This window comes from Oncorhynchus kisutch, linkage group LG23, assembly GCF_002021735.2.
Source record: "Oncorhynchus kisutch isolate 150728-3 linkage group LG23, Okis_V2, whole genome shotgun sequence".
Lineage (NCBI taxonomy): Eukaryota > Metazoa > Chordata > Actinopteri > Salmoniformes > Salmonidae > Oncorhynchus > Oncorhynchus kisutch.
Window position 1 is genome coordinate 12,541,045 of NC_034196.2, and position 21,986 is coordinate 12,563,030.

The 21,986-nt window shown below is 42.8% G+C and overlaps 3 protein-coding genes across 9 annotated transcripts in view; 2 read left to right on the forward strand and 1 right to left on the reverse strand.

Annotated features, from left to right (window-relative positions):
- The window catches only part of sgsm1b (small G protein signaling modulator 1b), a 21,284-nt gene extending 5,394 nt beyond the window's left edge, over positions 1 to 15,890 (forward strand). The window contains exons 6-24 of the mRNA XM_020457417.2: positions 4,052 to 4,119; positions 4,555 to 4,697; positions 4,801 to 4,932; positions 5,054 to 5,175; positions 5,303 to 5,370; positions 5,467 to 5,630; positions 6,600 to 6,729; positions 8,623 to 8,814; positions 8,925 to 9,070; positions 9,285 to 9,413; positions 9,535 to 9,702; positions 9,851 to 9,913; positions 10,062 to 11,528; positions 12,130 to 12,337; positions 12,432 to 12,541; positions 12,622 to 12,718; positions 13,010 to 13,177; positions 13,430 to 14,918; positions 15,228 to 15,890. Coding sequence (XP_020313006.1) covers positions 4,052 to 4,119; positions 4,555 to 4,697; positions 4,801 to 4,932; positions 5,054 to 5,175; positions 5,303 to 5,370; positions 5,467 to 5,630; positions 6,600 to 6,729; positions 8,623 to 8,814; positions 8,925 to 9,070; positions 9,285 to 9,413; positions 9,535 to 9,702; positions 9,851 to 9,913; positions 10,062 to 11,528; positions 12,130 to 12,337; positions 12,432 to 12,541; positions 12,622 to 12,718; positions 13,010 to 13,177; positions 13,430 to 13,518 — 3,664 coding nt within the window. The 3' untranslated portion in view covers positions 13,519 to 14,918; positions 15,228 to 15,890. The remainder of the gene's footprint in view (positions 1 to 4,051; positions 4,120 to 4,554; positions 4,698 to 4,800; positions 4,933 to 5,053; positions 5,176 to 5,302; positions 5,371 to 5,466; positions 5,631 to 6,599; positions 6,730 to 8,622; positions 8,815 to 8,924; positions 9,071 to 9,284; positions 9,414 to 9,534; positions 9,703 to 9,850; positions 9,914 to 10,061; positions 11,529 to 12,129; positions 12,338 to 12,431; positions 12,542 to 12,621; positions 12,719 to 13,009; positions 13,178 to 13,429; positions 14,919 to 15,227) is intronic.
- On the forward strand, positions 14,749 to 15,890 carry triap1 (TP53 regulated inhibitor of apoptosis 1). Its single transcript, XM_020457434.2, has 2 exons — positions 14,749 to 14,918; positions 15,228 to 15,890. The coding sequence occupies exons 1-2, from the start codon at positions 14,772 to 14,774 to the stop codon at positions 15,303 to 15,305; spliced, it is 225 nt and encodes a 74-aa protein (XP_020313023.1). The 5' UTR covers positions 14,749 to 14,771; the 3' UTR covers positions 15,306 to 15,890.
- Positions 15,891 to 16,041: 151 nt separating this feature from the next.
- On the reverse strand, positions 16,042 to 19,693 carry srsf9 (serine and arginine rich splicing factor 9). Of its 7 annotated transcripts, none has more exons than XM_020457429.2 (5): positions 19,246 to 19,693; positions 18,034 to 18,213; positions 17,656 to 17,849; positions 16,913 to 17,085; positions 16,042 to 16,793 (listed from the first exon to the last, which is right to left on the reverse strand). In XM_020457429.2, exons 2-5 carry the CDS (start codon positions 18,189 to 18,191, stop codon positions 16,560 to 16,562), a joined length of 759 nt encoding a protein of 252 aa, XP_020313018.1. In that variant the 5' UTR covers positions 18,192 to 18,213; positions 19,246 to 19,693; the 3' UTR covers positions 16,042 to 16,559. The 7 variants fall into 7 exon arrangements, with proteins under 7 accessions (XP_020313018.1, XP_020313020.1, XP_020313017.1 ...); XM_020457431.2 differs by having other exon boundaries at positions 18,034 to 18,210; positions 19,246 to 19,658; XM_020457428.2 differs by having other exon boundaries at positions 18,034 to 18,506; positions 19,246 to 19,658.
- Positions 19,694 to 21,986: the final 2,293 nt, after the last annotated feature.

Below are 21,986 nucleotides of genomic sequence, written 5' to 3' on the forward strand. Positions count from 1 at the left end.
CCAGGCTCTGTCGCAGCCGGCCGCGACCGGGATACCCATGGGGCGTCGTTCGGTTTAGGGAGGGTTTGGCCGGCAGGGATATCCTTGTCTCATCGCGCACTAGCGACTCCTGTGGCGAGCCGGGCGCAGTGCATGCTGACCAGGTCGCCAGGTGTACAGTGTTTCCTCTGACATATTGGTGCGGCTGGCTTCCGGGTTGAATGGGCATTGTGTCAAGAAGCAGTGCGGCTTGGTTGGGTTGTGTTTCGGAGGACGCATGGCTTTCGACCTTCGCCTCTCCCGAGTCCGTACAGGAGTTGCAGCGAATAAATGTCCTATTGTTACTGTAGACCTATAGGTCCTATTACTGCAACATTCAAATGTACATAAGTTTATGTGAAATGCAGCCATACACATCAACAACTGCCGTTTTATATAGCTTAACACAAGATAGATATTGGTCTATGACACGGTGTGGTCTATGACACGGTCTGAAATGCAGCCCTACAGTAGGCTACACCGACATTATAGCCTACTGTAGCCTATCAAAATTAATACACCTAAACTACAGCCTACTGTAGCCTATCAAAATTAATACACATAAACCAGAGCCTACTGTAGCCTATAAAAACGAATTGCACACATAGGCTTATAATATCAGATGTAAAGACTAGATGAAATTGAGAATAGTGAGGTACCCTACGGAATGGAGTGAAATGGTGCAGATTTTAAAACCCCAACACCCCCCAGATCAACAGTATGTATATTATATATATATATATATATATATTCTCTTTTCTCATACACACATTCATACATATATTTATTTATAGGGGACAATGCACATTAATCAATATTACAATAATGCAACATCCATTTAAATGTGGCAGGGTTAGCCAAAAGATCATTTGCACCCGTGGGTGCCAGTGCAGCTAAGGACAATTACTCAGCCACAATACACATACTCACTAAGACAACACAACATACCAATACATCACATCCAATAATATATAATTCTAACAACAACAACAACACTATCATCAGCTGTCGTCTTACATATGAGGAACCACAGATAACTCAGGTGTACAGGTTTGGATAGATTTTAGCCATGCTTTTGACCAGCATGTGAGGCAATATCTCATATGTGAGAAGATCATAGCATTCATATACAGTGCAGGAAAAAAAGTATTGGATCCCCTGCTGATTTTGTATGTTTGCCCACTGACAAAGAAATGATAATTTCATTATTTGAACAGTGAGAGAAAGAATAACAACAAAAAAATCCAGAAAAACTTATGTCAAAAATGTTATAAATTGATTTGCATTTTAATGAGGGAAATAAGTATTTGACCCCCTCTCAATCAGAAAGATTTCTGGCTCCCAGGTGTCTTTTATACAGGTAACGAGCTGAGATTAGGAGCACACTCTTAAAGGAAGTGCTCCTAATCTCAGTTTGTTACCTGTATAAAAGACACCTGTCCATAAAAGACACCTGTCCACAGAAGCAATCAATCAATCAGATTTCCAAACTCTTCACGATGGCCAAGACCAAAGAGCTCTCCAAGGATGTCAGGGACAAGATTGTAGACCTACACAAGGCTGGAATGGGCTACAAGACCATCGCCAAGCAGCTTGGTGAGAAGGTGACAACAGTTGGTGCGATTATTCGCAAATGGAAGAAACACAAGAGAACTCCCTCGGCCTGGGGCCCCATGCAAGATCTCACCTCGTGGAGTTGCAATGATCATGAGAACGGTGAGGAATCAGCCCAGAATTACACGGGAGGATCTTGTCAATGATCTCAAGGCAGCTGGGACCAAAGTCACCAAGAAAACAATTGGTAACACAGTATGCAGTGAAGGACTGAAATCCTGCAGCGTCCGCAAGGTCCCCCTGCTCAAGAAAGCACATATACATGCCCGTCTGAAGTTTGCCAATGAACATCTGAATGATTCAGAGGACAACTGGGTGAAAGTGTTGTGGTCAGATGAGACCAAAATGGAGCTCTTTGGCATCAACTCAACTCGCCGTGTTTGGAGTAGGAGGAAGGCTGCCTAGAACCCCAAGAATACCATCCCCACCTTCAAACATGGAGGTGGAAACATTATGCTTTGGGGGTGTTTTTCTGCTAAGGGGACAGGACAACTTCACCGCATCAAAGGGACGATGGATGGGGCCATGTACCGTCAAATATTGGGTGAGAACCTCCTTCCCTCAGCCAGGGCATTGAAAATGGGTCGTGGATGGGTATTCCAGCATGACAATGACCCAAAACATAAGGGCCAAGGCAACAAAGGAATGGCTCAAGAAGAAGCACATGAAGGTCCTGGAGTGGCCTAGCCAACATTTTTTACATGTGTTTTTCTGGATTTTTTGTTGTCGTTATTCTGTCTCTCACTGTTCAAATAGACCTACCATTTAAAATTATAGACTGATAATTTCTTTGTCAGTGGGCAAACGTACAAAATCAGCAGGGGATCAAATACTTTTTTCCCTCGTATGTATGTATGTATGTATGTATGTATGTCTGTATGTCTGTATGTAGAAAATGTACACTACCGTTCAAAAGTTTGGGGTCACTTTGAAATGTCCTTGTTTTCCATGAAAACATACATGAAATGAGTTGCAAAAGGAATCGGAAATATAGTCAAGACGTATGTACAAATCTCCCACTTTACCACCACCAAAGCACCCCCAGACCATCACGTTGCCTCCACCATGCTTTACAGATGGCATCAAGTACTCCTCTTGCTCACTTGTGCACCAGGGCCTCCCACTCCCACAGCCAGTTTGCGCTGTTCTGTGAAGGGAGTAGTACACAGCATTGTACAAGATCTTCAGTTTTCTTGCATGAAATAGCCTTCATTTCTCAGAACAAAAATAGACTGACGAGTTTCAGAAGAAAGGTCTTTGTTTCTGGCCATTTTGAGCCTGTAATCGAACCCACAAATGCTGATGCTCCAGATACTCAACTAGTCTAAAGAAGGCCAGTTTTATTGCTTCTTTAATCAGGACAACAGTTTTCATCTGTGCTAACATAATTGCAAAAGGGTTTTCAAATGATCAATTAGCCTTTTAAAATTATAAACTTTTATTAGCTAACACAACCTGCCATTGGAACACAGAAGTGATGGTTGCTGATAATGGGCCTCTGTACGCCTATGTGGATATTTCATAAAGAATCTGCCGTTTCCAGCTACAATAGTCATTTACAACACTAACAATGTCTATACGGTATTTCTGATCAATTTAATGTTATTTTAATGGACAAAAAGTGTGCTTTTCTATCAAAAACAAGGACATTTCTAAGTGACCTCAAACTTTTGAGCGGTAGTGTGTATGTAGGAGAATAGATTTGTGTGTGTGTTTCACACACACATACATATATGAATGCTATGATCTTCATATATATATATATATATATATATATATATATATATATATATACACCCACATGTATTCTCTGGGTTCCTAATTCTTGGGGGTTTTACAATCTGAGTCACTCTTTCATCCACCATTGCACTCCATTCCATAGGATACCTCACTATTCTCAATTTCATCGTCTTTACATATGATATTATAAGCCTATGTGTGCAATTAGTTTTGATAACCACAGCCTACTGTAGCCTAAGGTGTAGCCTACTGTAGGGCAGCATTATGACTTGCCTTGAACATATAATAAAACAGTTGATTAAAAAAAATGATTTTACCTAACAAAAAATATATCTACCTCTACAAATATGTCAATTTATTATAATCCACATAAGAATTCACACGAGATGCGCTGCAGCCTGCACATAGACTACTTGAACCGGGGCACAGTGGAACTCCAGTCTAAGGTACAAAGTGGGTACGGTACTGCGTGGGTACGGTACTGCATTGTATTCCAGCTGCCCCCTGGCGCCATTCTAAATATTTCTTCAGATATTCAAATCCTCCTGCTGCAAGATTATTTTCCTGCTGCAATTAAACGGGTCAAATTAAGATCTGGACTTATAGTCGCTTTTCAGTGAACATGCAGCAATGGTTCTTCTTGCACCATTTTGAGGAAACATGATTTTCTCTTTTCCAGTACGTTCTATGACAGTGAGGCCATTCTAATGGATCCTGTGGATGGACCAATCCTTGCCTCTCTGTTAGGTATTGATGGAACCTCTTCTTATGGCCTCTCTTGCCAGGATGTGGCCGGACAGATCTCTGATAAGATAAGAAATAGCACACTGAATGGCACATTACAGTGAATGTGACTCCCTCTGAGTCTGTAGGTTAACATGACATTGGAGACTAGTGCTTTACAGTGGAAATTGCCTTATTTCAGATAAGGCCATAATTCTGTGGTTTTGAAGTTAAACATACTGGTAACTAACTCCAAATTGACTTTGTACTCACACTTATAATGGACAACTGCATTTACCTTCTACTGTGAGGGTAACATTGACATTGCTGGTAACACTAACTTCCACTCTGGATGATGATGGTTCAGTACAGTGCTTTAGAAGTTAGAAATAGTGACTACACCTTTCTACATGAAAACTGTTGTGGATCTCAGTGTTGTCTTGCCCTTATGCCTTGCAGTCGGCCCCTGTGCTCTGGAGTACACTAAGGTGAAGACAGCCGACCACTTCTGGACAGACCCCTCTGCTGATGAGCTCGTCCAGAGACACCGCATCCACAGTGGCCACTGTCGCCAGGACTCCCCCTCCAGGCGACCTGCCCTGGTCAGTGTGTGGATTATGTGTTTAAACGAATGATGTGTGTGTATAATATATGATGCATAAAAAATGGTCCAATGGTCTCGAATACAATGATATTTTCTAATAGATCCAGAAGAGGCAGTCCAGTGGCAGTATGGAGGACAGGCCCATCCTGTGGGCTCGGGACTACGTTGAGTCCCTCCATCAGAACAACAGGGCTACACTGCTGTTTGGCAAGAACAACGTCCTGGTGCAGCCGGTGTGTATGTGTGTGTGTGTGTGTGTGTCTCTCTCTGCGTGTTAAAGGACTTGGCATTGCTTTTCATCACTGTTTAAACAGCAAGGAATGCTTTCTACAAATCTCCTGTCTTTGTCTACAGAGGGATGACATGGAGGCTATCCCAGGGTACCTATCTCTCCACCAGACTGCAGATCTCATGACCCTGAAATGGACCCCCAACCAGCTCATGAATGGCACTGTGGCAGATGACACTGAAAAAAGGTAATGTAATATCAAATCACAGTAAAGAAACCTATTCTGACACTCATAGGTGTCCACAAAGGACATGCCAATTTATATAATTGAATATTGTTTAAATCTCAGCAATTTCTCATATTGATTTTCCCAGTGTTTACTGGGACTTTGCCATGACTATTCGCCTGGAGGAGATTGTTTATCTGCACTGCCATCAGCAAGGTACAGGAGGAACCTATTTTAATTATGTAGGCATATATCTTTGTATCCATGTGTTTGTGTGTGTCTTCTTGACCTTGAATTCACGGTTTTTCCCAGTGGACAGTGGTGGAACAGTGGTTCTGGTGAGTCAGGATGGGATCCAGAGGCCTCCGCTGCGGTTCCCCCGGGGAGGACACCTGCTCCAGTTCCTGACCTGCCTGGAGACAGGCCTGCTGCCACACGGACAACTCGACCCCCCTCTGTGGTCCCAGAGGGGAAAGGTCAGCATGGAACATAGAAATGTCCTAACATGCACCAGCTATAACCCTCACATTTGGAATTCATGACAATGATTCAGATCTCAATTAATGTTTACTGTAGCTATTATGTCCACATCCACTAAACCAATTGAAAGGTGATGGTATGATAGTTGTTCCTTGTAGCATTAGAAACAACTAATCTATAGCAGAGTGGATGTTGTTGGACCGAGGGTAACTCTGATCTCTGTGTTAGTACTGTACACTGCTGCCAGAGGGATACTTTTACACTGACACTGTAATTTCATTGATCTTATCCACCAATTTAGCCTCTAAGTAGATAATATCAACCCTGACCTGCCAAAGCAAAAGGAACCCCATGAGGAAGTTTTTAGAGGGGTTGTGATGATAAAAGTGGTAATCGTAGTAGAGCTGAGACTATAATTTACAGGCTGCTGTAGAATATAGCATTGTTAAGGTTGTGGTATATTATCCTGTGGAGCAGGGAAAGACTATACAACCTAGGAGTGGCACAGAGAGTCTAGGAGTGAGTGGGGTCTTAATACGTCCTCAAACCACCATGAAGGAAAGTTGCAGACCAAAGACAAGGACCCCCCAAAAATTATACAAATGTAATTTTCCTACTACTGTACCACTGGCTTTGCTATTAACTACTTTATTGAGGGAAAGTGTACTTGTTACGATTGTGACATTGTGTCTCACCTAGCTATCTTAAGATGAGTGCACTAACTGTACGTTATTCTGGATAAGACTGCTAAATTACTAAAAATGGTTTGTTTTCTAAACAGAAAAGGAAAAGATGACTGACTTGAGATTGGCTGGATGATTAACTACATCTAGCCTAGTCTTGCATCACAATTCAATGATAGGGATCTGAGTTTTAGGGTATCAACTTTAATCACTCTTGCGAATCATCATAATAACAACATGTTAATGTCTTATACTGAGTGCACTACCTTCCTTTGCCCACAGGGAAAGGTTTTCCCTAAGTTGCGGAAGAGGAGTCCGCAGGGGTCTGTGGAGTCTGTGTCGGATAAAGAGGAGGACGAGGCCACTGACTATGTCTTCCGGATCCTGCTCCCTGGTACTCCGTCAGACTTTGGTATTTCACTTGTGATCTCCTTATTCTATGTCGATTTTCTGTTGAAATTTGTACATAATATACTTTTTCATGATTTATTTTTCTCTCACCGTTCGTTTTGTTGACCATTGCCCTTCCCTCAGCCCCTCTCTGTCCAGCCCCTGTGCCTGTAGCCCTGTGAACACCTTACATTGGTTACCCTGGATTTGAGACCATGCATGGGCATGAAGTTGTCTTTGTCACACCTCTATCTTCTGGCTTGGTTTGTCAATGTTTCCATGTTTAAAAAAATACATATACACCACCGGTCAAAAGTTTAAGAACACCTACTCATTCAAGGGTTTTTCTTTATTTGTACTATTTTCTACAATGTAGAATAATAGTGAAGACCTCAAAACTATGAAATAACACATACGGCATCATGTAGTAACCAAAAAAGTATATTTTATATTTGAGATTATTCAAATAGCCACCCTTTGCCTTGATGACAGCTTTGCACACTCTTGGCATTCTCTCAATCAGCTTCATGGAATTTCAATTAACAGGTGTCTTAAAAGTACATTTGTGGAATTTCTTTCCTCCTTAATGCGTTTGAGCCAATCAGTTGTGTTGTGACAAGGTAGGGCTGTAAACAGAAGATCACTATTTGGTAAAAGACCAAGTCCATATTATGGCAAGAACAGCTCAAATAAGCAAAGAGAAACGACAGTCCACCATTACTTTAAGACATGAAGGTCAGTCAATCCGGAACATTTCAAGAACTTTGAACGTTTCTTCAAGTGCAGTCGCAAAAACCATCAAGCGCTATGATGAAACTGGCTCTCATGACCACAGGAAAGGAAGACCCAAAGTTAACTCTGCCACAGAGGATAAGTTCATTAGAGTTACCAGCCTCAGAAATTGCAGCCCAAATAAATGCTTCAGAGTTCAAGTAACAGACACATCTCAACATCAACTGTTCAGAGCGTGAATCAGGCCTTCATGGAAACCACTACTAAAGGACACCAATAAGAAGAAGAGAATTGCTTGGGCCAAGAAACACAAGCAATATACATTAGATTGGTGGAAATCTGTCCTTTGGTCTGATGAGTCAAAATGTGAGATTTTGGTTCCAACCACAATGTCTTTGTGAGACGCAGAGTAGGTGATCAGATGATGTCCGCATGTGTGGTTCCCACCGTGAAGCATGGAGGAGGTGGTGTGATGGTGACACTGTCTATGATTTTATTTAGAATTCAAGGCACACCTAACCAGCATGGCTACCACAGCATTCTGCAGCAATACACCGTCCCATCTTGTTTGCTTTTAGTGGGTCAATAATTTGTTTTTCAACCGGACAATGACCCAACAAACCTCCAGGCTGCGTAAGGGCTATTTGGCCAAGGAGAGTGATGGAGTGCTGCATCAGATGACCTGGCCTCCCACAATCCCCTGACCTCAACCAAATTGAGATGGTTTGGGATGAGTCGAACCTCAGAATAAAGGAAAAGTAGCCAACAAGTGCTCAGCGTATGTGGGAACTCCTTCAAGACTTTTGGTTAATTAAGCATTCAGGGGTGAAGCTGGTTGAGAGAATGACAATAGTGTGCAAAGCTGTCAACAAGGCAAAGGGTGGCTATTTGAATAATCTCAAATATAAATATATTTTGATTTGTTTAACACTTTTTTGATTACTAAATGATTCCATATGTGTTATTTCATAGTTTTGATATATTCACTATTATTCTACAATGTAGAAAATAGTAAAAATTAAGAAACCTTTGAAAGAGTAAGTTTTGTGAAACTTTTGACCGGTAGTGTATATTATTAAAGAAAGTCACCCAAATCCTCCATCAGTTCTAGATGATCATGTTGCTAATGACAATGATGACGATGATCCTGCTGATGATACCATTGATCCTGTTTGGTGTCCAGTGGCTCCAGAGCTGATGGACCAGGCGGTGAACATGTGGCACCCCACCCCCAGGAAGTCCTCCTGTTTCTCCTGCTCTCAGAACGGATCCCCTGTTGGCTCACTATCCAACGGCTGCAACCAGGACAGGGCTCCCCTGAAACTCCTCTGTGACACCATGAAGTACCAGATCATTTCCCGTGCTTTCTATGGCTGTGAGTACATGCATCATGAATTCCTTTAGGAAAGACTGATTCAAATGCTATAGTCTTCGTGTTATGGCTGGATTGATAACCATGCGTGTTTCTTCACTTCTTCATTGAAGGGCTTGCCTACTGCCGTCACCTGTCCACCGTTCGTATCCACCTCTCTGCCCTGGTCAACCCTACCATCATTGACCCTAACGTGCCTCATGATGCCCGAGGAGGGCTGACTGTGGATGTCTGGAGCAGCTTCCTCCAGGACTGCTCTGTAAGATCTACTGTACAATCTGCTCTAAACATACTGTACACACAACCACAACCTGCAGTGACTGTGCATGCTCTTTATGACTTAGCTAACAGGTCACAGCTTGAATGTATCTGCATTCACCAACATCAACATTCCACTGCAACCGATGATCGTACTGAACTTGTATGTTTCTGTATTGAGTCAATATGTAATCACGTTCACAACGTTTTCTCAGGCGTATGATGAGCATGAGCTTCTGCGGATGGTGTACTATGGTGGTGTGGCCCCTACAATACGCAAGGAGGTCTGGCCATTCCTGCTGGGACACTACCACTTCGATATGACCCAGAAACGTAGGCTGGAGGTGAGTACTGTTATATTGTCATGAGGTAAAACTACTAACTCTGGAATCCAAGTGGGGAGGTGGGTCATATGTAATACCATTACATACCAGTGACCCTGTGTGTTCATCTGTGTGTGTGTAGGTGGATAAGCAGGTGCGGGCCTACTATGAGCAGACTATGAAGGAGTGGCTGGGCTGTGAGGCCATCGTCAAGCAGAGGGAGGGGGAGAAGCATGCTGAAGCCATAGCCAAGTGCAATTCTGTGGAAAGACCAGGACCAGTGCAGCGAGACTCCACCATCAGCACTGATGTAAGGGGATCCTACCTGTCCCATTTGATGAGGGTAATACAAGATGGAGTTAGTGACTCGTTGGCATATGGTTAACATACTGTACTAACATATGATTCTTCATGGTGTTCTCTTCCTGGATGGCATTTGACCCCATATCCTACACCAGTCCTCACAGAGCACCAGTTCAGAGAAACAGATTGCACAGAGTGACTCCAGCAGTAGCACACAGGTACAGGAGGCTTTCTTTCTGGGGCATAATACATCACCACATAACATTATAGTTTCCCTTAATACTGAATACTTGTGAAGTTGTGCCTTACAATAGTAGGGAGACTTTATAATGCTGGGTATTCACTGTCTGTTGTCCGGTGTTGCAGGCATTTGGGTCTGTGGAGGAGGTGGATCCGATAGAATCCGAGATGAAGCCAGAGGAAGGCAAAGAGGTGTCCAAAATACCTTTGAAAGACTTCCCAGATGTGGCCAACCGCAATGTTACCTCAGAATCTGGATACCCACCCCCAAAAATCTCTGTTGGCTCAGGTCTTCCAGAACAGCCCCAAAGCACAAACAACAACAGCCCTGCAACAAAACTTCCTGCAACTGATTTAACTGTCAAAACAGTTGCCACTCAGCCATCACCAGAGCCATCAGAGCCCCAGGGAGCTGCATCTAGGCCAGTGGCAGAGACCCAAGCTGGATCAAAGCTAACCGAGGATCTCCCTGTATCAAGATCAACAGAGGAACCAAAGGTCACGATAACAGTTGATGACAAGGCAGGGGAGGAGCGTCCTAAGGCTCCAACACAAGAGTCCAAAGCCCCAGAGAGTAAAAAGGTTGAATGCTCTGAATCGGTAGAAATCATACAAATCCCAGAGAGGGTTAAAGAAAGGGGTTCTGACAAAGAAGACGTGAAGTCCTTAGGAAATACTGAAACCGAAAACAAAGTTGCAGGAAATGGGTTGTCTGAAGTTTCCACCACAAAAGACCCAAAGCTGCCTGTGAGAGCTGCGTACGCAACTGAGAATACTGATATTCTCAAACTAGAAACGGAGGTTTCTAATGTATATATTCCAGCTCCACCACTAGGCGAGGCCACAGTTAATAAAACACTAGAGAGCAAAGCCTCAGTGTCAGAACCATCCTATGCCACAGAACCATCTTTAACAGAAGGAAACAAAGCTTCAACAATAGCAGTGGAGGCTGGTATTGCTGAAAAAGAGGACCCAAACTTCTCTGACATTGAAGAAATCACAGAATCTGAATTACAAAAAATTAAAACCCCTCAAGCCAGCGAAGCTTGTGTTTGTGAGAAAGACATGGGTAGTACTGAAGAAAAGGTTTCAGAAATAGCCGAAACCAAAACATTAGACACTGTGGAGGCCAGTGTCCCTGAGAAAAGCAATACCAAAGCTGCAGAAATGACAGTTGCCATAGATTCAGAGAAACATGCACCTTGCATGCCAGTACTGAAGCCACCTCAGCTAGAGGCCAGGGCCAGTGTTACAGTGACAGCCCACTCTATGCGTTCTCCTGATACACTAGATTCTGATGACTCGCCCTCTGCCTTAGAGATGGAGGACATTCCCACGGCCTGGGCAAGACCCTTGTCCGGCCTGATGGCTCCCCCTGCTGCCCCCTTCTTGGCCCTGGGGAGAGTTGTTTCAGGGGAACCTGTCCTGCATGCAAGCTCCAACACCAGTCTTGATGGAACTGAGCCAACCCTGTCTGAGGAGGAGCCTGAGATGGAGAGTCTCTACCCCCAGTCTGACTTTTTGGTTGTGACAGGTGAACTCAAACCTGAGGTTTCACCAGTGGTAGTGTCCCCTGCAGGGACTACCTACTCTGTAAGTACTCCAAATGAGTTACCTGTGTGCACTGTAATGCATGTTGCCGATTTTAGGGGTTGATTGGCTAAGAGTTGGTTCAACATACAATACACTTATCCCACCAGACATGCCACCAGGGGTCTTTTTCAGTGCCCAAATCCTGAATAAATTCAAGAAAACATACAGTATTATATATAGCCCTTATTGCATGGAACTTCCTTCCATCTCATATTGCTCAAATAAACAGCAAACCTGGTTTAAAAAAACAGATAAAGCAACATCATGCGGCACAACGCCTCTCCCCTATTTGACCTAGATAGTTTGTGTGTATGCAATTGATATGTAGGCTACGTGTGCCTTTTTATAAAATGTATGTAGTTCTGTCCTTCAGCTGTTCTTTTCTATTGATGCTCTGCATTATGTCATTTTGTATTATGTTTCATGTTTTGTGTGGACCCCAGGAAGTGTAGCTGCTGCTTTTGCAACAGCTAATGGGGATCCTAATAAAATACCCAACTACAAACAGAGCTGTCACAATGCTGGAATGAATCATGAAACAGTAGCCATTTGAACATGAACCGCTTTAACTAACCTTAGTCCCTTTTGTCACTCTGTGCAGCAAGAGCAGCTGGACTTGTACTTGCTCAACCTGCATCGCATTGATAAGGACGTGAGACGCTGTGACAGAACCTACTGGTACTTCACCCCTGCGAACCTGGAGAAACTACGCAACATAATGTGCAGTTATGTGTGGCAGCATCTGGAGATTGGCTATGTCCAGGGCATGTGTGATCTGCTGGCTCCTTTACTGGTCATTCTGGATGACGGTCAGTCTGCATGAGCAATAGCTCTCCTTGAACTGCATTATTCACAGCCATAAGTAAGATAAGATTAATCATTTGCTGTTGATGTGTGTCTCAGAGGTCATGGCTTTCAGCTGCTTCTCTGAGTTGATGAAGAGGATGAATCAGAACTTCCCCCATGGAGGGGCCATGGACTCACACTTTGCCAACATGCGCTCCCTCATCCAGGTACCATACACGTGCATGTACATACTCAATCACACATGCACATTATTATAAGTACAGTGATATTACATTCCCCCCACTAGATCCTTGATTCAGAGCTCTTTGAACTGATGCAGATGAATGGAGACTACACTCACTTCTACTTCTGCTACCGCTGGTTCCTGCTAGACTTCAAAAGAGGTACTGGCATCTGCATGGGCGTGTTTGACCACATACACTATCTGTATGGTGATGAAATCAAACAGAAAGGGGGGATTTCACATTGGAACCTGAGGAAATAGTTCATGCTGATGATGTTAAAACTTAAATTAATCGTGTTCAAGGTACACAATATGAAGGACCTGTATAGATTTTGGAAAATGTCATTGTCAATGTTTTTATTTCACTAACATGACTTCTGCAGGACCTGCAGGCAGGTCACATCTGACAGTCCTACTCAGTATATAACCTGATGTGTCATTCTTCCTCCAGAGATGTTGTACGATGATGTGTTCTCCGTGTGGGAGAGCATCTGGGCGGCCACATATACCTCCTCCACTCATTTTGTCCTCTTCATCGCTCTGGCACTGGTGGAGATATACCGAGACATCATCCTGGAGAACAACATGGACTTCACTGACATCATCAAGTTCTTCAACGGTGAGGCTAAACGATGACGTTAGATGTTGTTGTGCAATGGAATATTTGATCATTCAGTTATTTCATTCATTTCATTGTCACTGAGTGTTTGCTTGCTAAATGTATGATCTGAAGGTACCAACTGCCTTTACTGTGCTTGCTGACAAAGGCAAAAAGCCTAGCTACCTCCATAGACTACACTCATATGTAAATCAGCACAAGCAGCTAGGCTCGAGTGACACGGTGTGTTTTTGATTTGATTTCCCTCTTCAGAAATGGCTGAGCATCACAACATCCCGCAGGTCCTAACGATGGCTCGAGACTTGGTCCTCAAAGTGCAGACTCTCATAGAAAACAAGTGATCCAGCATGTGTCTTTTCCTCCCCTTTCACTCAGTGTCCAAAATTGTGAAAATTGTGAGAAAGTCACATAAAATTAATGTATTCTGAAAATCGTAACTTGTATTTGTATGAAAGCTAAACCAACAATTGACAAAAGCAGACATAGTGGTCAGTATTTTAAAATCACGCTTCTCAATCATTATTTTTATTCCTGAAATCGTCAGGTGAACCATACTGAAGCTGTTGTCACACTACAATAATTGCACAATGCAGTATTTCTGTCTGTCCCTAAAAGCACTTTCCTATGTTCAGGTAATTAACATTATAATCAATAAGTTTATGAAAAAATGTAATTGTTCACTTGGTGAATGTACCATTTTAAAAACAAAAACTCTTTGCATATTGCTTCAGAATGTTTTTGTATTTGTTTTGCCTTAAATTTAGCTATCTTGTGCAGGGATATTCTCAATATGATAACCAAATGAGATCTTGTTTGTACATTTCCTTCATACACTTCCCATCAGTTAGAACCATTCACAGAGTAAAGGTGCAGCCAAAAAGCTTGCACCTCTCCAACATCGCAGGAACACTTGCTGAAACCCCTGGCTGTATCTCAAACATATTGTCCCCCATGTATTCCAGTGTTTTTGTATTAAGTGCTTAAATCTGTCTCTTATCTTCTCCTTATCGGCTAAATGTCTGCGTGTATTGCTGTTGTACTGTAATGGTAACTGTACAATTATTTGAAACACACATAGGCTAATATTCAAAAGTATCTGTGAGTATAACAATGTAGCTATACTGTGTAATATCAGATATGTACACACACGTAGGCCACTGTACATGTGATATGTTGCTTGACGACAATAGATAAATATACCGACAAACATATGAGAAAAATACTCTTATTTTTTCAATGTATTCTTGAATTGTTTATTGTTATTACTTTGCTGTGTATTAAACAATCAGTATATTTTGGATTCAACATTGTGCAAAGTTTGGTTTAATTCGTTTCACTCTCTGTGCGGTCTTTGGTGTAAAATTGTTTGCCTGTAGCCAAAGTGTGCTGTTGCTTTAACAATCGCTTGTCGCTTGTTTATTACGCCATCAAAGTACGCAATGGTGTCTGGCTAAACAGATCATATGGTTCAAGGGAAGTCAAGAGAACTGTGCGGAAGAGAATTTTGCCTGCAATAAATTAAATAATTAATCGTTATCTTTATTCTTTCAGTATTTGTTATTCTCATACGGTCTATGGTTATTCCGCATTGAAGATGAATAGTGTTGGAGAGGGCTGCACTGACCTAAAACGGGAATATGACCAGTGCTTTAACCGTTGGTTTGCTGAGAAATTCTTGAAGGGAGATCGAAGCGGTGATCCCTGTACCGAAATGTTCAAGAAATATCAGCATTGTGTCCAGGTAAATACATGATATCAAACACGGACGTATGTTAGCTATCTGCCTGTTCAACATCACCACGCATTGATAACTGCTGTACCACGTACTGTTAGCTAACCAAAATGATGCAACACCAATGTGTCAGCTGTCAGGCCACAGAAGTCTATTCTTCACAGGACTGAAACACAGGGCATCTATTTCCAATATATGAATGTAAATATACTCACTTCATGATAGCCTATTGTCCTCTCAATCCATTGTCTTTTTAAACGTCAGATGCATGTATTTAATCTAATGTTACAGCTACATATGGTGTGCTTGTATTTGCAGAAGGCCATAAAAGAAAAGGACATTCCCATTGATGGGGTAGAATTCATGGGCCCAAATAAAGAGAAAGGTGACAGATGAGATGGATCTCCCCAACAACGTTGCCTTGTGACTCACTGGCATCGCTTACTGGGCATGCAATGGAACATGAACAGGGTGTCCACCAATTTAGCTTGAATTGGGTTTTGTTTGAGGTCGCTGTCCTCGTGTGGAGACTAAAGAGCATTCAAATGAAGGATCCAAAGTGCTGAATGACAATTGGGATTGGATTTTGGGTATTGATTACAAAAGGAACCTATGAATCCAGACATTTGGGTCAGACCAATAAACATCCATGGTCACAAGATGGATATAATGTGGTGGGCACTTCAGATGATCATTGTAAAATGATTATGATGCTTTGCAAAGGGAGTTTTATTTAACTTTCTAAATTCTGGAATTGTCAATGTCTATTAGTGTCCTGGCATACTATTAGTGTCCTCAAGACAACTGAAGAGGGCATCAATGTGGATGCATTGGACTTGGTTCATACTGTACAAGATTAGAAGTTGTGGGTCTCTTTGCTCCAAGTATTGTTTTTTACTGGAATGCGTTTAGTTCAGTGATGCAATGTAATGTGATTAACATATACATTGACAAAGCAATAAATATAATAATCATGTTTCATTACTACTACCAATTCATATTTTCAGCTCTGAGGATGGACCAGAAATGACAAAAGGTATAGCATGAAACCCAATCTGCAACGTGACAACCCATTGAGTGCAGGTGTTCAGCCACCACAGGTTACCAAAACATAGAGAGGGGAAGGAATGAACAAATTAAAAAGTTTGACATTTATTTAAAATAAAACAAATTTAAGGATTTCAGGTTTACCAGCAGATTACAATCAAACAATTTCCAAAAGGTATTCAGACACTTGGAGGTCCACACTTACAATTCATTTAAAAATAGACATTGCAGGCAGATCTTCACATTTAGTTTTTGTTGAGAGTCACACTCAGGGCAGTGTTCATCACAAATGGATCATGTTCATACATGACCTAGAGCAGCAAGACCAGTAAATTGACAAGTTAACAAATGGTCTCACCAGACATCAGAACTCAGCTCAATACAGTGCGCTGACACAGGGAACTGAAGTTTACATCAATCAACAGGAAAATAAATCAACCATATTAAGGCCAACAAGAAGGCAGGGGTGACTGACCATGGAATGCACATAGCAAGCAAAAGGGGGACAATTATTTGTGTGTGTCAGGGAGGAGAACTGGTATAAACAAAACATAATTAAACTGCCCCTAATCATCAGTGCCCTCTTGTGAATGGCTGGCTGGTCTACCGATAGTGGCGTGGGGGTGGGCTGTGGTGTGTTACTGGGTGTCGCCTCGCTGGGGGGCTATGGCGGGACACATGGCGCCGTGGAGGTGACTGGTAGCGCTGTGGAGGGGACCCTCTGCTTTTGTAAGGAGGTGGTGAGTAGCCACGCCCCCGGGGGGATCTGGAGCGGGACTGCGAGCGACCATAACTGGCACCATGTTCTCCGTGGACACGAATGTTTGCCATCTCCCCCTGAAGGACATACAGAGCAAATGACTGAGGAGACAATCTTCCGTCATGGGCTTGAATAAGCTTGTAACTCGCAAATGCACTCCTATTTGAGATGTTTTGCTGTGGCGAGGTGTACTCACCTGATGGGAGCGGAACTCGGTCCTGTCCAGTCTGCGCAGGGCATACTCCATGTCCTCCCGACGGACAAACTCCACCACCCCTTCACCATCCCGCTGCACGTCGGCGAAACACACATCCCCTGCCTCACGCATGTGGTCTTTAAGATCCTGCCAGCTCCCTGATGGGGGCAAGCCTGGGAGGGGAGACAGCACATCGTCATACAAGAAGCTGCTAAGTCTGCATAATGCTTAGTGGAGTGGAAAAGTGATTATTTTGATACAATCAACTACGCCTTTTCAACTACAGATTCTTATAGACCTGTTTCAAGTGGCATATCTCCAATTCACATTTGTGTCTACATTTTCATGCAAAGCTTTGAGGGACACCATAAGTATGCAAATACTGTCAGTCTCTCAACTAATATTTTCCCTTGATTTGAAAGAAAAAAAAAGTGGCATATGATCTGACTGCCAGATTGAAACCTAAGAAATAGGAATGTCTAGCTATATAAGAGGACATACAACACCGATACAATAGAGAACTACCAATGGGTAAAACAAAAATGAATGATAAAACATACACCTACCAGTCACTATGGCCGGTGTTTGGGTATATGCAGTCAACATGATCAGTTAGAGCTTTTACTGTTTTGTTCCTGTTTGTTTTGGGCAGCTGACTTGACCTCCACTTAGTCCCTTTGACCTCCAGTCCGCCAAGAGAGAGAGACAAAAACAACTGCCTACGACTCAGAACGTCCACCTACCAGTCACTATCACCCGGAACTCAGATCTCCGAGTTGGAGGCCCAAACCTCCCCTTAGGACCCCCTCCTTCGCCTCTTTCTCCGCCTCCCATAGGGCCACTAAATTTGGCACCAGAGGAGCGAGGGTATTCTACACGAAGCTTGGAGTCACCGAATCCATATCCATTCCTTCCATAGACAGCATCTTCTGCATCCCTAAGAGAAGAGAGCACAGAACTCCTTACTTACTTGCCTAAGGGATATACACTTGTCAACGCCTTCTCCATCCATTCACTGAGGTCAGTCCCAGGCGATGTTACTAAATCAGGAGAACACCTTGCCAAACAGCCAGGTATTGTGATTGGACGTGTACACACACTAGATCATTCCAGGAACTCACCGTGGATCTTCGAAGCGAACAAAAGCAAAAGGGATGGTTCCCCTGTTATTCTTTAGTTCGATATCCCGAATTTTTCCATATTTGAAGAAGAGATCCTCTATGTCCCTCTCCTGGACGTCCATTGGAAGATTTCCCACGTAGATCCTTCCATCAGTCATTGTTGGTATTGGATAGGCCCTGCTAAAATAAACCGAAGGCACCTGCAGGCTTCAAACTCATTGATCCATTCCAAGAACAAAGGTGGAGGTGAGCCGTATCCTAATTCCAATCCATCCTCTTCTAATGCTTTAAATATACCCTCAGAAATCTAGAATCCGTATCCTAATCTTAGTCCCAATCCACATTTGTCCATTCTCTTCTAATGCTTTAATTAGGAAAAATCTAGAATCTTTGTGGAGCAGGAGTAGTAGTAGCAGTAACGTTACATGTTGAGTTCAAGACAATCTGCACAGCACCTTGGACCAGTCTGAAAGCTTTAAAACACAGGATAATGATGAATGCCTTAGACTCAAACCATATAGCCATCAGAAGTCGTTTGAACATACACTAATTAGTGGCTAGCTAGCTAGTACTTACTGACCTTCCCTCAAAGTGACGTAGACTATAATTTACAAACCACTCTTCGATAGCTAGGCTTCGTAGCAAAGAGGCGGGCTACAGTTAGCTAAACAGACAGCAAAGAGGGCTGGCACTTCAAGGTGTGTTTCATGTATTTAATAACATTCCACACTGATTCCGCTCCATGCATTACCATGAGCCCGTCCTCCTCAAATGTGCCACCAGCCTCCTTTGACAAAGTGATTGACTAGGTAACGTTCGATACAGTAGTTAGTTAGCAAACGTTAGCCCTCTGATTCCATCCTTGCTAGCTAGGCTAACGTTAGCTAGTTAACGCTGTCTACTATGCTCTTCCGTTTTAAAGTGTAAATAGCAACAGGTACATCGATCGGTTATGAATGTTTATGAGTAGCAAATTATTTGCTATACAATTTCAGACATACCTCACTGTAATTTATGTAAAATACGGGCGGGATCGCTATCTAGCAGTCTCTTCCTCAATGCAGGAAGTCAGCTCGGGCGGTCGTTTGATCTCTACGTCAGAAATACTAATTGCTAAAGTCTACTCTCCTCTTCAATTTTAAAGTGCAAATAGCAACAGGTACATTGATCGTTTGAGTAGCGAATTATTTGCTATAAAAAAAATGTACATACCTCAGTGTAATTTATGTAAAATACTGGAACGCTATCAAGCAGTGCTTCAACAATGCAGGAAGTTAGCTCGAGCTGTCGCTGGATATCCACGTCAGAAATACTAAAGCTGAAGTCTACACTCTTCAATTTTAAAGTGTAAATTACAACAGGTATTTTGGTCGTTTATGTGTAGCGAATTACTTGCTATACATTTTTATTTTATTTTCAGACATACCTCAGTGTAATTTATGAAAGATACTCTATCTAGCAGTCGCTTCCTCAATGCAGGAAGTCAGCTCGAGCAGTCGCGTCTGAAATGCTAACGCTAAAGTCTACTCTCCTCTTCAATGTTAAAGCGTAAATAGCAAGAGCTACTTTGATCGGTTATGAATGTTTATGTTTTGCATGTTACTGTTTAATTAAAAAAATTTTTTGAGCTGTCGCTGGTTCTCTTACGTCAGAAATACGCGCCCACTTGAGACAAAACTATTTGCATAGGCTTATCAATACAATCTTCCCTTTGGAGGCAAGGCACAATCTAATTTCAACAGTCTGACCCTGTGACTTTGTTTGGTAACCTGAGGGTTGGATGGGGCTGGCGAATAAATCACTCCAAATTAATTTACAGTTAGAACTTATGGATGCAAGGAGTCTGCATCCAGATTGTCAAAAATGTCAGATAATTTACCCAATGTCATGTTGATCTCACTGACTGGTTTACTCAATACTTTTTGTATGTTTCCATTTTTCTGTGCATTTTTCTGATATAGCTTCCTTCCTTTAATACCGTAGCCACCACCAGAGTGAGCTCCAGTGATGGCATGTAAGAGCGAGTTGAGGTTCTGCTGCATTGTGGAACATTGAACCATAGAGATGAGGAGGGAGGCCAACAGAAGAAGGTGCCAAAACATTTCAGTGTCACCGCTGTCATGCTGTGGGACACATCTAAATGCTTCCACGACAGAGATGTGTGCATGTGGATGGGAGGTCTGATTTTTCAGGAACAGGCAGAGGGGCAACTCTCAGAACAGAGCATTTAAAGAGTATTACAGCCCTATCAGGTCAATCTCATTTCATTTGTATCAATAAGGTTTATGTGATTTGTCTCCCTTGATAAAGGATTTTTGAAATTACATTGTAGCCTTTTTGTTATCACAGTTGTTATAGAGGGTGAATATGATGTATAATATGAAATCAAATCAAATGTATTTATATAGCCCTTCTTACATCAGCTGATATCTCAAAGTGCTGTACAGAAACCCAGCCTAAAACCCAAAACAGCACGTTAGGAAAAACGCCCTAAAAAGGCCAAAACCTAGAGAGGAACCAGGCTATGAGGGGTGGCCAGTCCTCTTCTGGCTGTGCCGGGTGGAGATTACAACAGAACATGGCTAAGATGTTCAAATGTTCATAAATGACCAGCATGGTCAAATAATAATAATCACAGTAGTTGTCGAGGGTGCAACAGGGGAGCACCTCAAGAGTAATGTCAGTTGGCTTTTCATAGACGATCATTGAGAGTATCTCTATCCACTCCTGCTGTCTCTAGAGAGTTGAAAACAACAGGTCTGGGACAGGTAGCACGTCCGGTGAACAGGTCAGGGTTCCATAGCTGCAGGCAGAACAGTTGAAATTGGAGCAGCAGCAAGGCCAGGTGGACTGGGGACAGCAAGGAGTCATGCCAGGTAGTCCGGAGGCATGGTCCTAGGGCTCAGGTCCTCTGAGAGAGAGAAAGAGAGAATTAGAGAGAGCATACTTAAATTCACACAGGACACCGGATAAGACAGGAGAAATACTCCAGATATAACAGACTGACCCTAGCCCCCCGACAAACTACTGCAGCATAAATACTGGAGGCTGAGACCGGAGGGGTCAGGAGACACTGTGGCCCCATCTGATGACACCCCCAGACAGGGCCAAACAGGCAGGATATAACCCCATGAGCCTTGATGTATAACAGTGTCTTGCAGGCATGGTATTCACTAGATAAAGGTAACACCAACATAAAGTGTCTTAATAGAGCGTTGGGCCACCACGAGCCATAACAGCTTCAATGCACCTTGGCATAGATTCTAAAAGTGTCTGGAACTCTATTGGAGGGATGTGATGCAATTCTTCCACGAGAAATTCCATCATTTGATGGTGGAAAACGCTGTCTCAGGCACCGCTCCAGAATCCCCCAGAAGTGTTCAATTGGGTTGAAATATGGTGATTGAGGCGGCCACGGTATATGCTTTACATAGTTTTCATGCTCAAAGCATTCAGTAACCACTCGTGCCCTGTGGATGGGGTATTGTCATCATATGGGGGGGGGGGGGGGGTATAGCCATGGTAGCCAAAATAATGGCCTGCCCAGCATTTTTATACATGCCCCTGAAGATCGAGATTTGTAGCAATATATATACTTAATTATTATTTCTAATGCAGTTATGCACACCTTGTTGTGAACTTGAGTGAGGACCCAAAAGCGGTTTAACAAAAACAGAGTCCTTTAATGTAAAAACACAGGGAAGACATAGATCCTCTTCAGATGTAGAAAATGGCAAAATAGACAACCCTCAGAGAGGGCGACAAATGAAACAGAAAGTCCTTCTGATATTTACAAAAGAGTCCCCTTCTTAGCAGCAGAGGAGAATAGCTGGGTTGCGGCGACAGACTGCTGGTCTCTCTGGGTAGGCGCGGGTCGTAGCGGACAGAGGTACCTGATCACACGTAGCATCAGAAGAACCGGCAGATTCCGACAGGATGAGACACGGGTGAAG

Bases quoted from the DNA above. Each gene is read 5' to 3' on its own strand.
- triap1 (XM_020457434.2), top strand. From the start codon at position 14,772: ATGAATAGTGTTGGAGAGGGCTGCACTGACCTAAAACGGGAATATGAC. The intron at 14,919-15,227 runs GTAAATACATGA...TTGTATTTGCAG, and splicing joins AATATCAGCATTGTGTCCAG to AAGGCCATAAAAGAAAAGGA.
- srsf9 (XM_020457429.2), bottom strand. From the start codon at position 18,191: ATGACTGATGGAAGGATCTACGTGGGAAATCTTCCAATGGACGTCCAG. The intron at 17,850-18,033 runs GTGAGTTCCTGG...CTCTTCTCTTAG, and splicing joins GTTCGCTTCGAAGATCCACG to GGATGCAGAAGATGCTGTCT. The intron at 16,794-16,912 runs GTGAGTACACCT...TATGTCCTTCAG, and splicing joins CCGAGTTCCGCTCCCATCAG to GGGGAGATGGCAAACATTCG.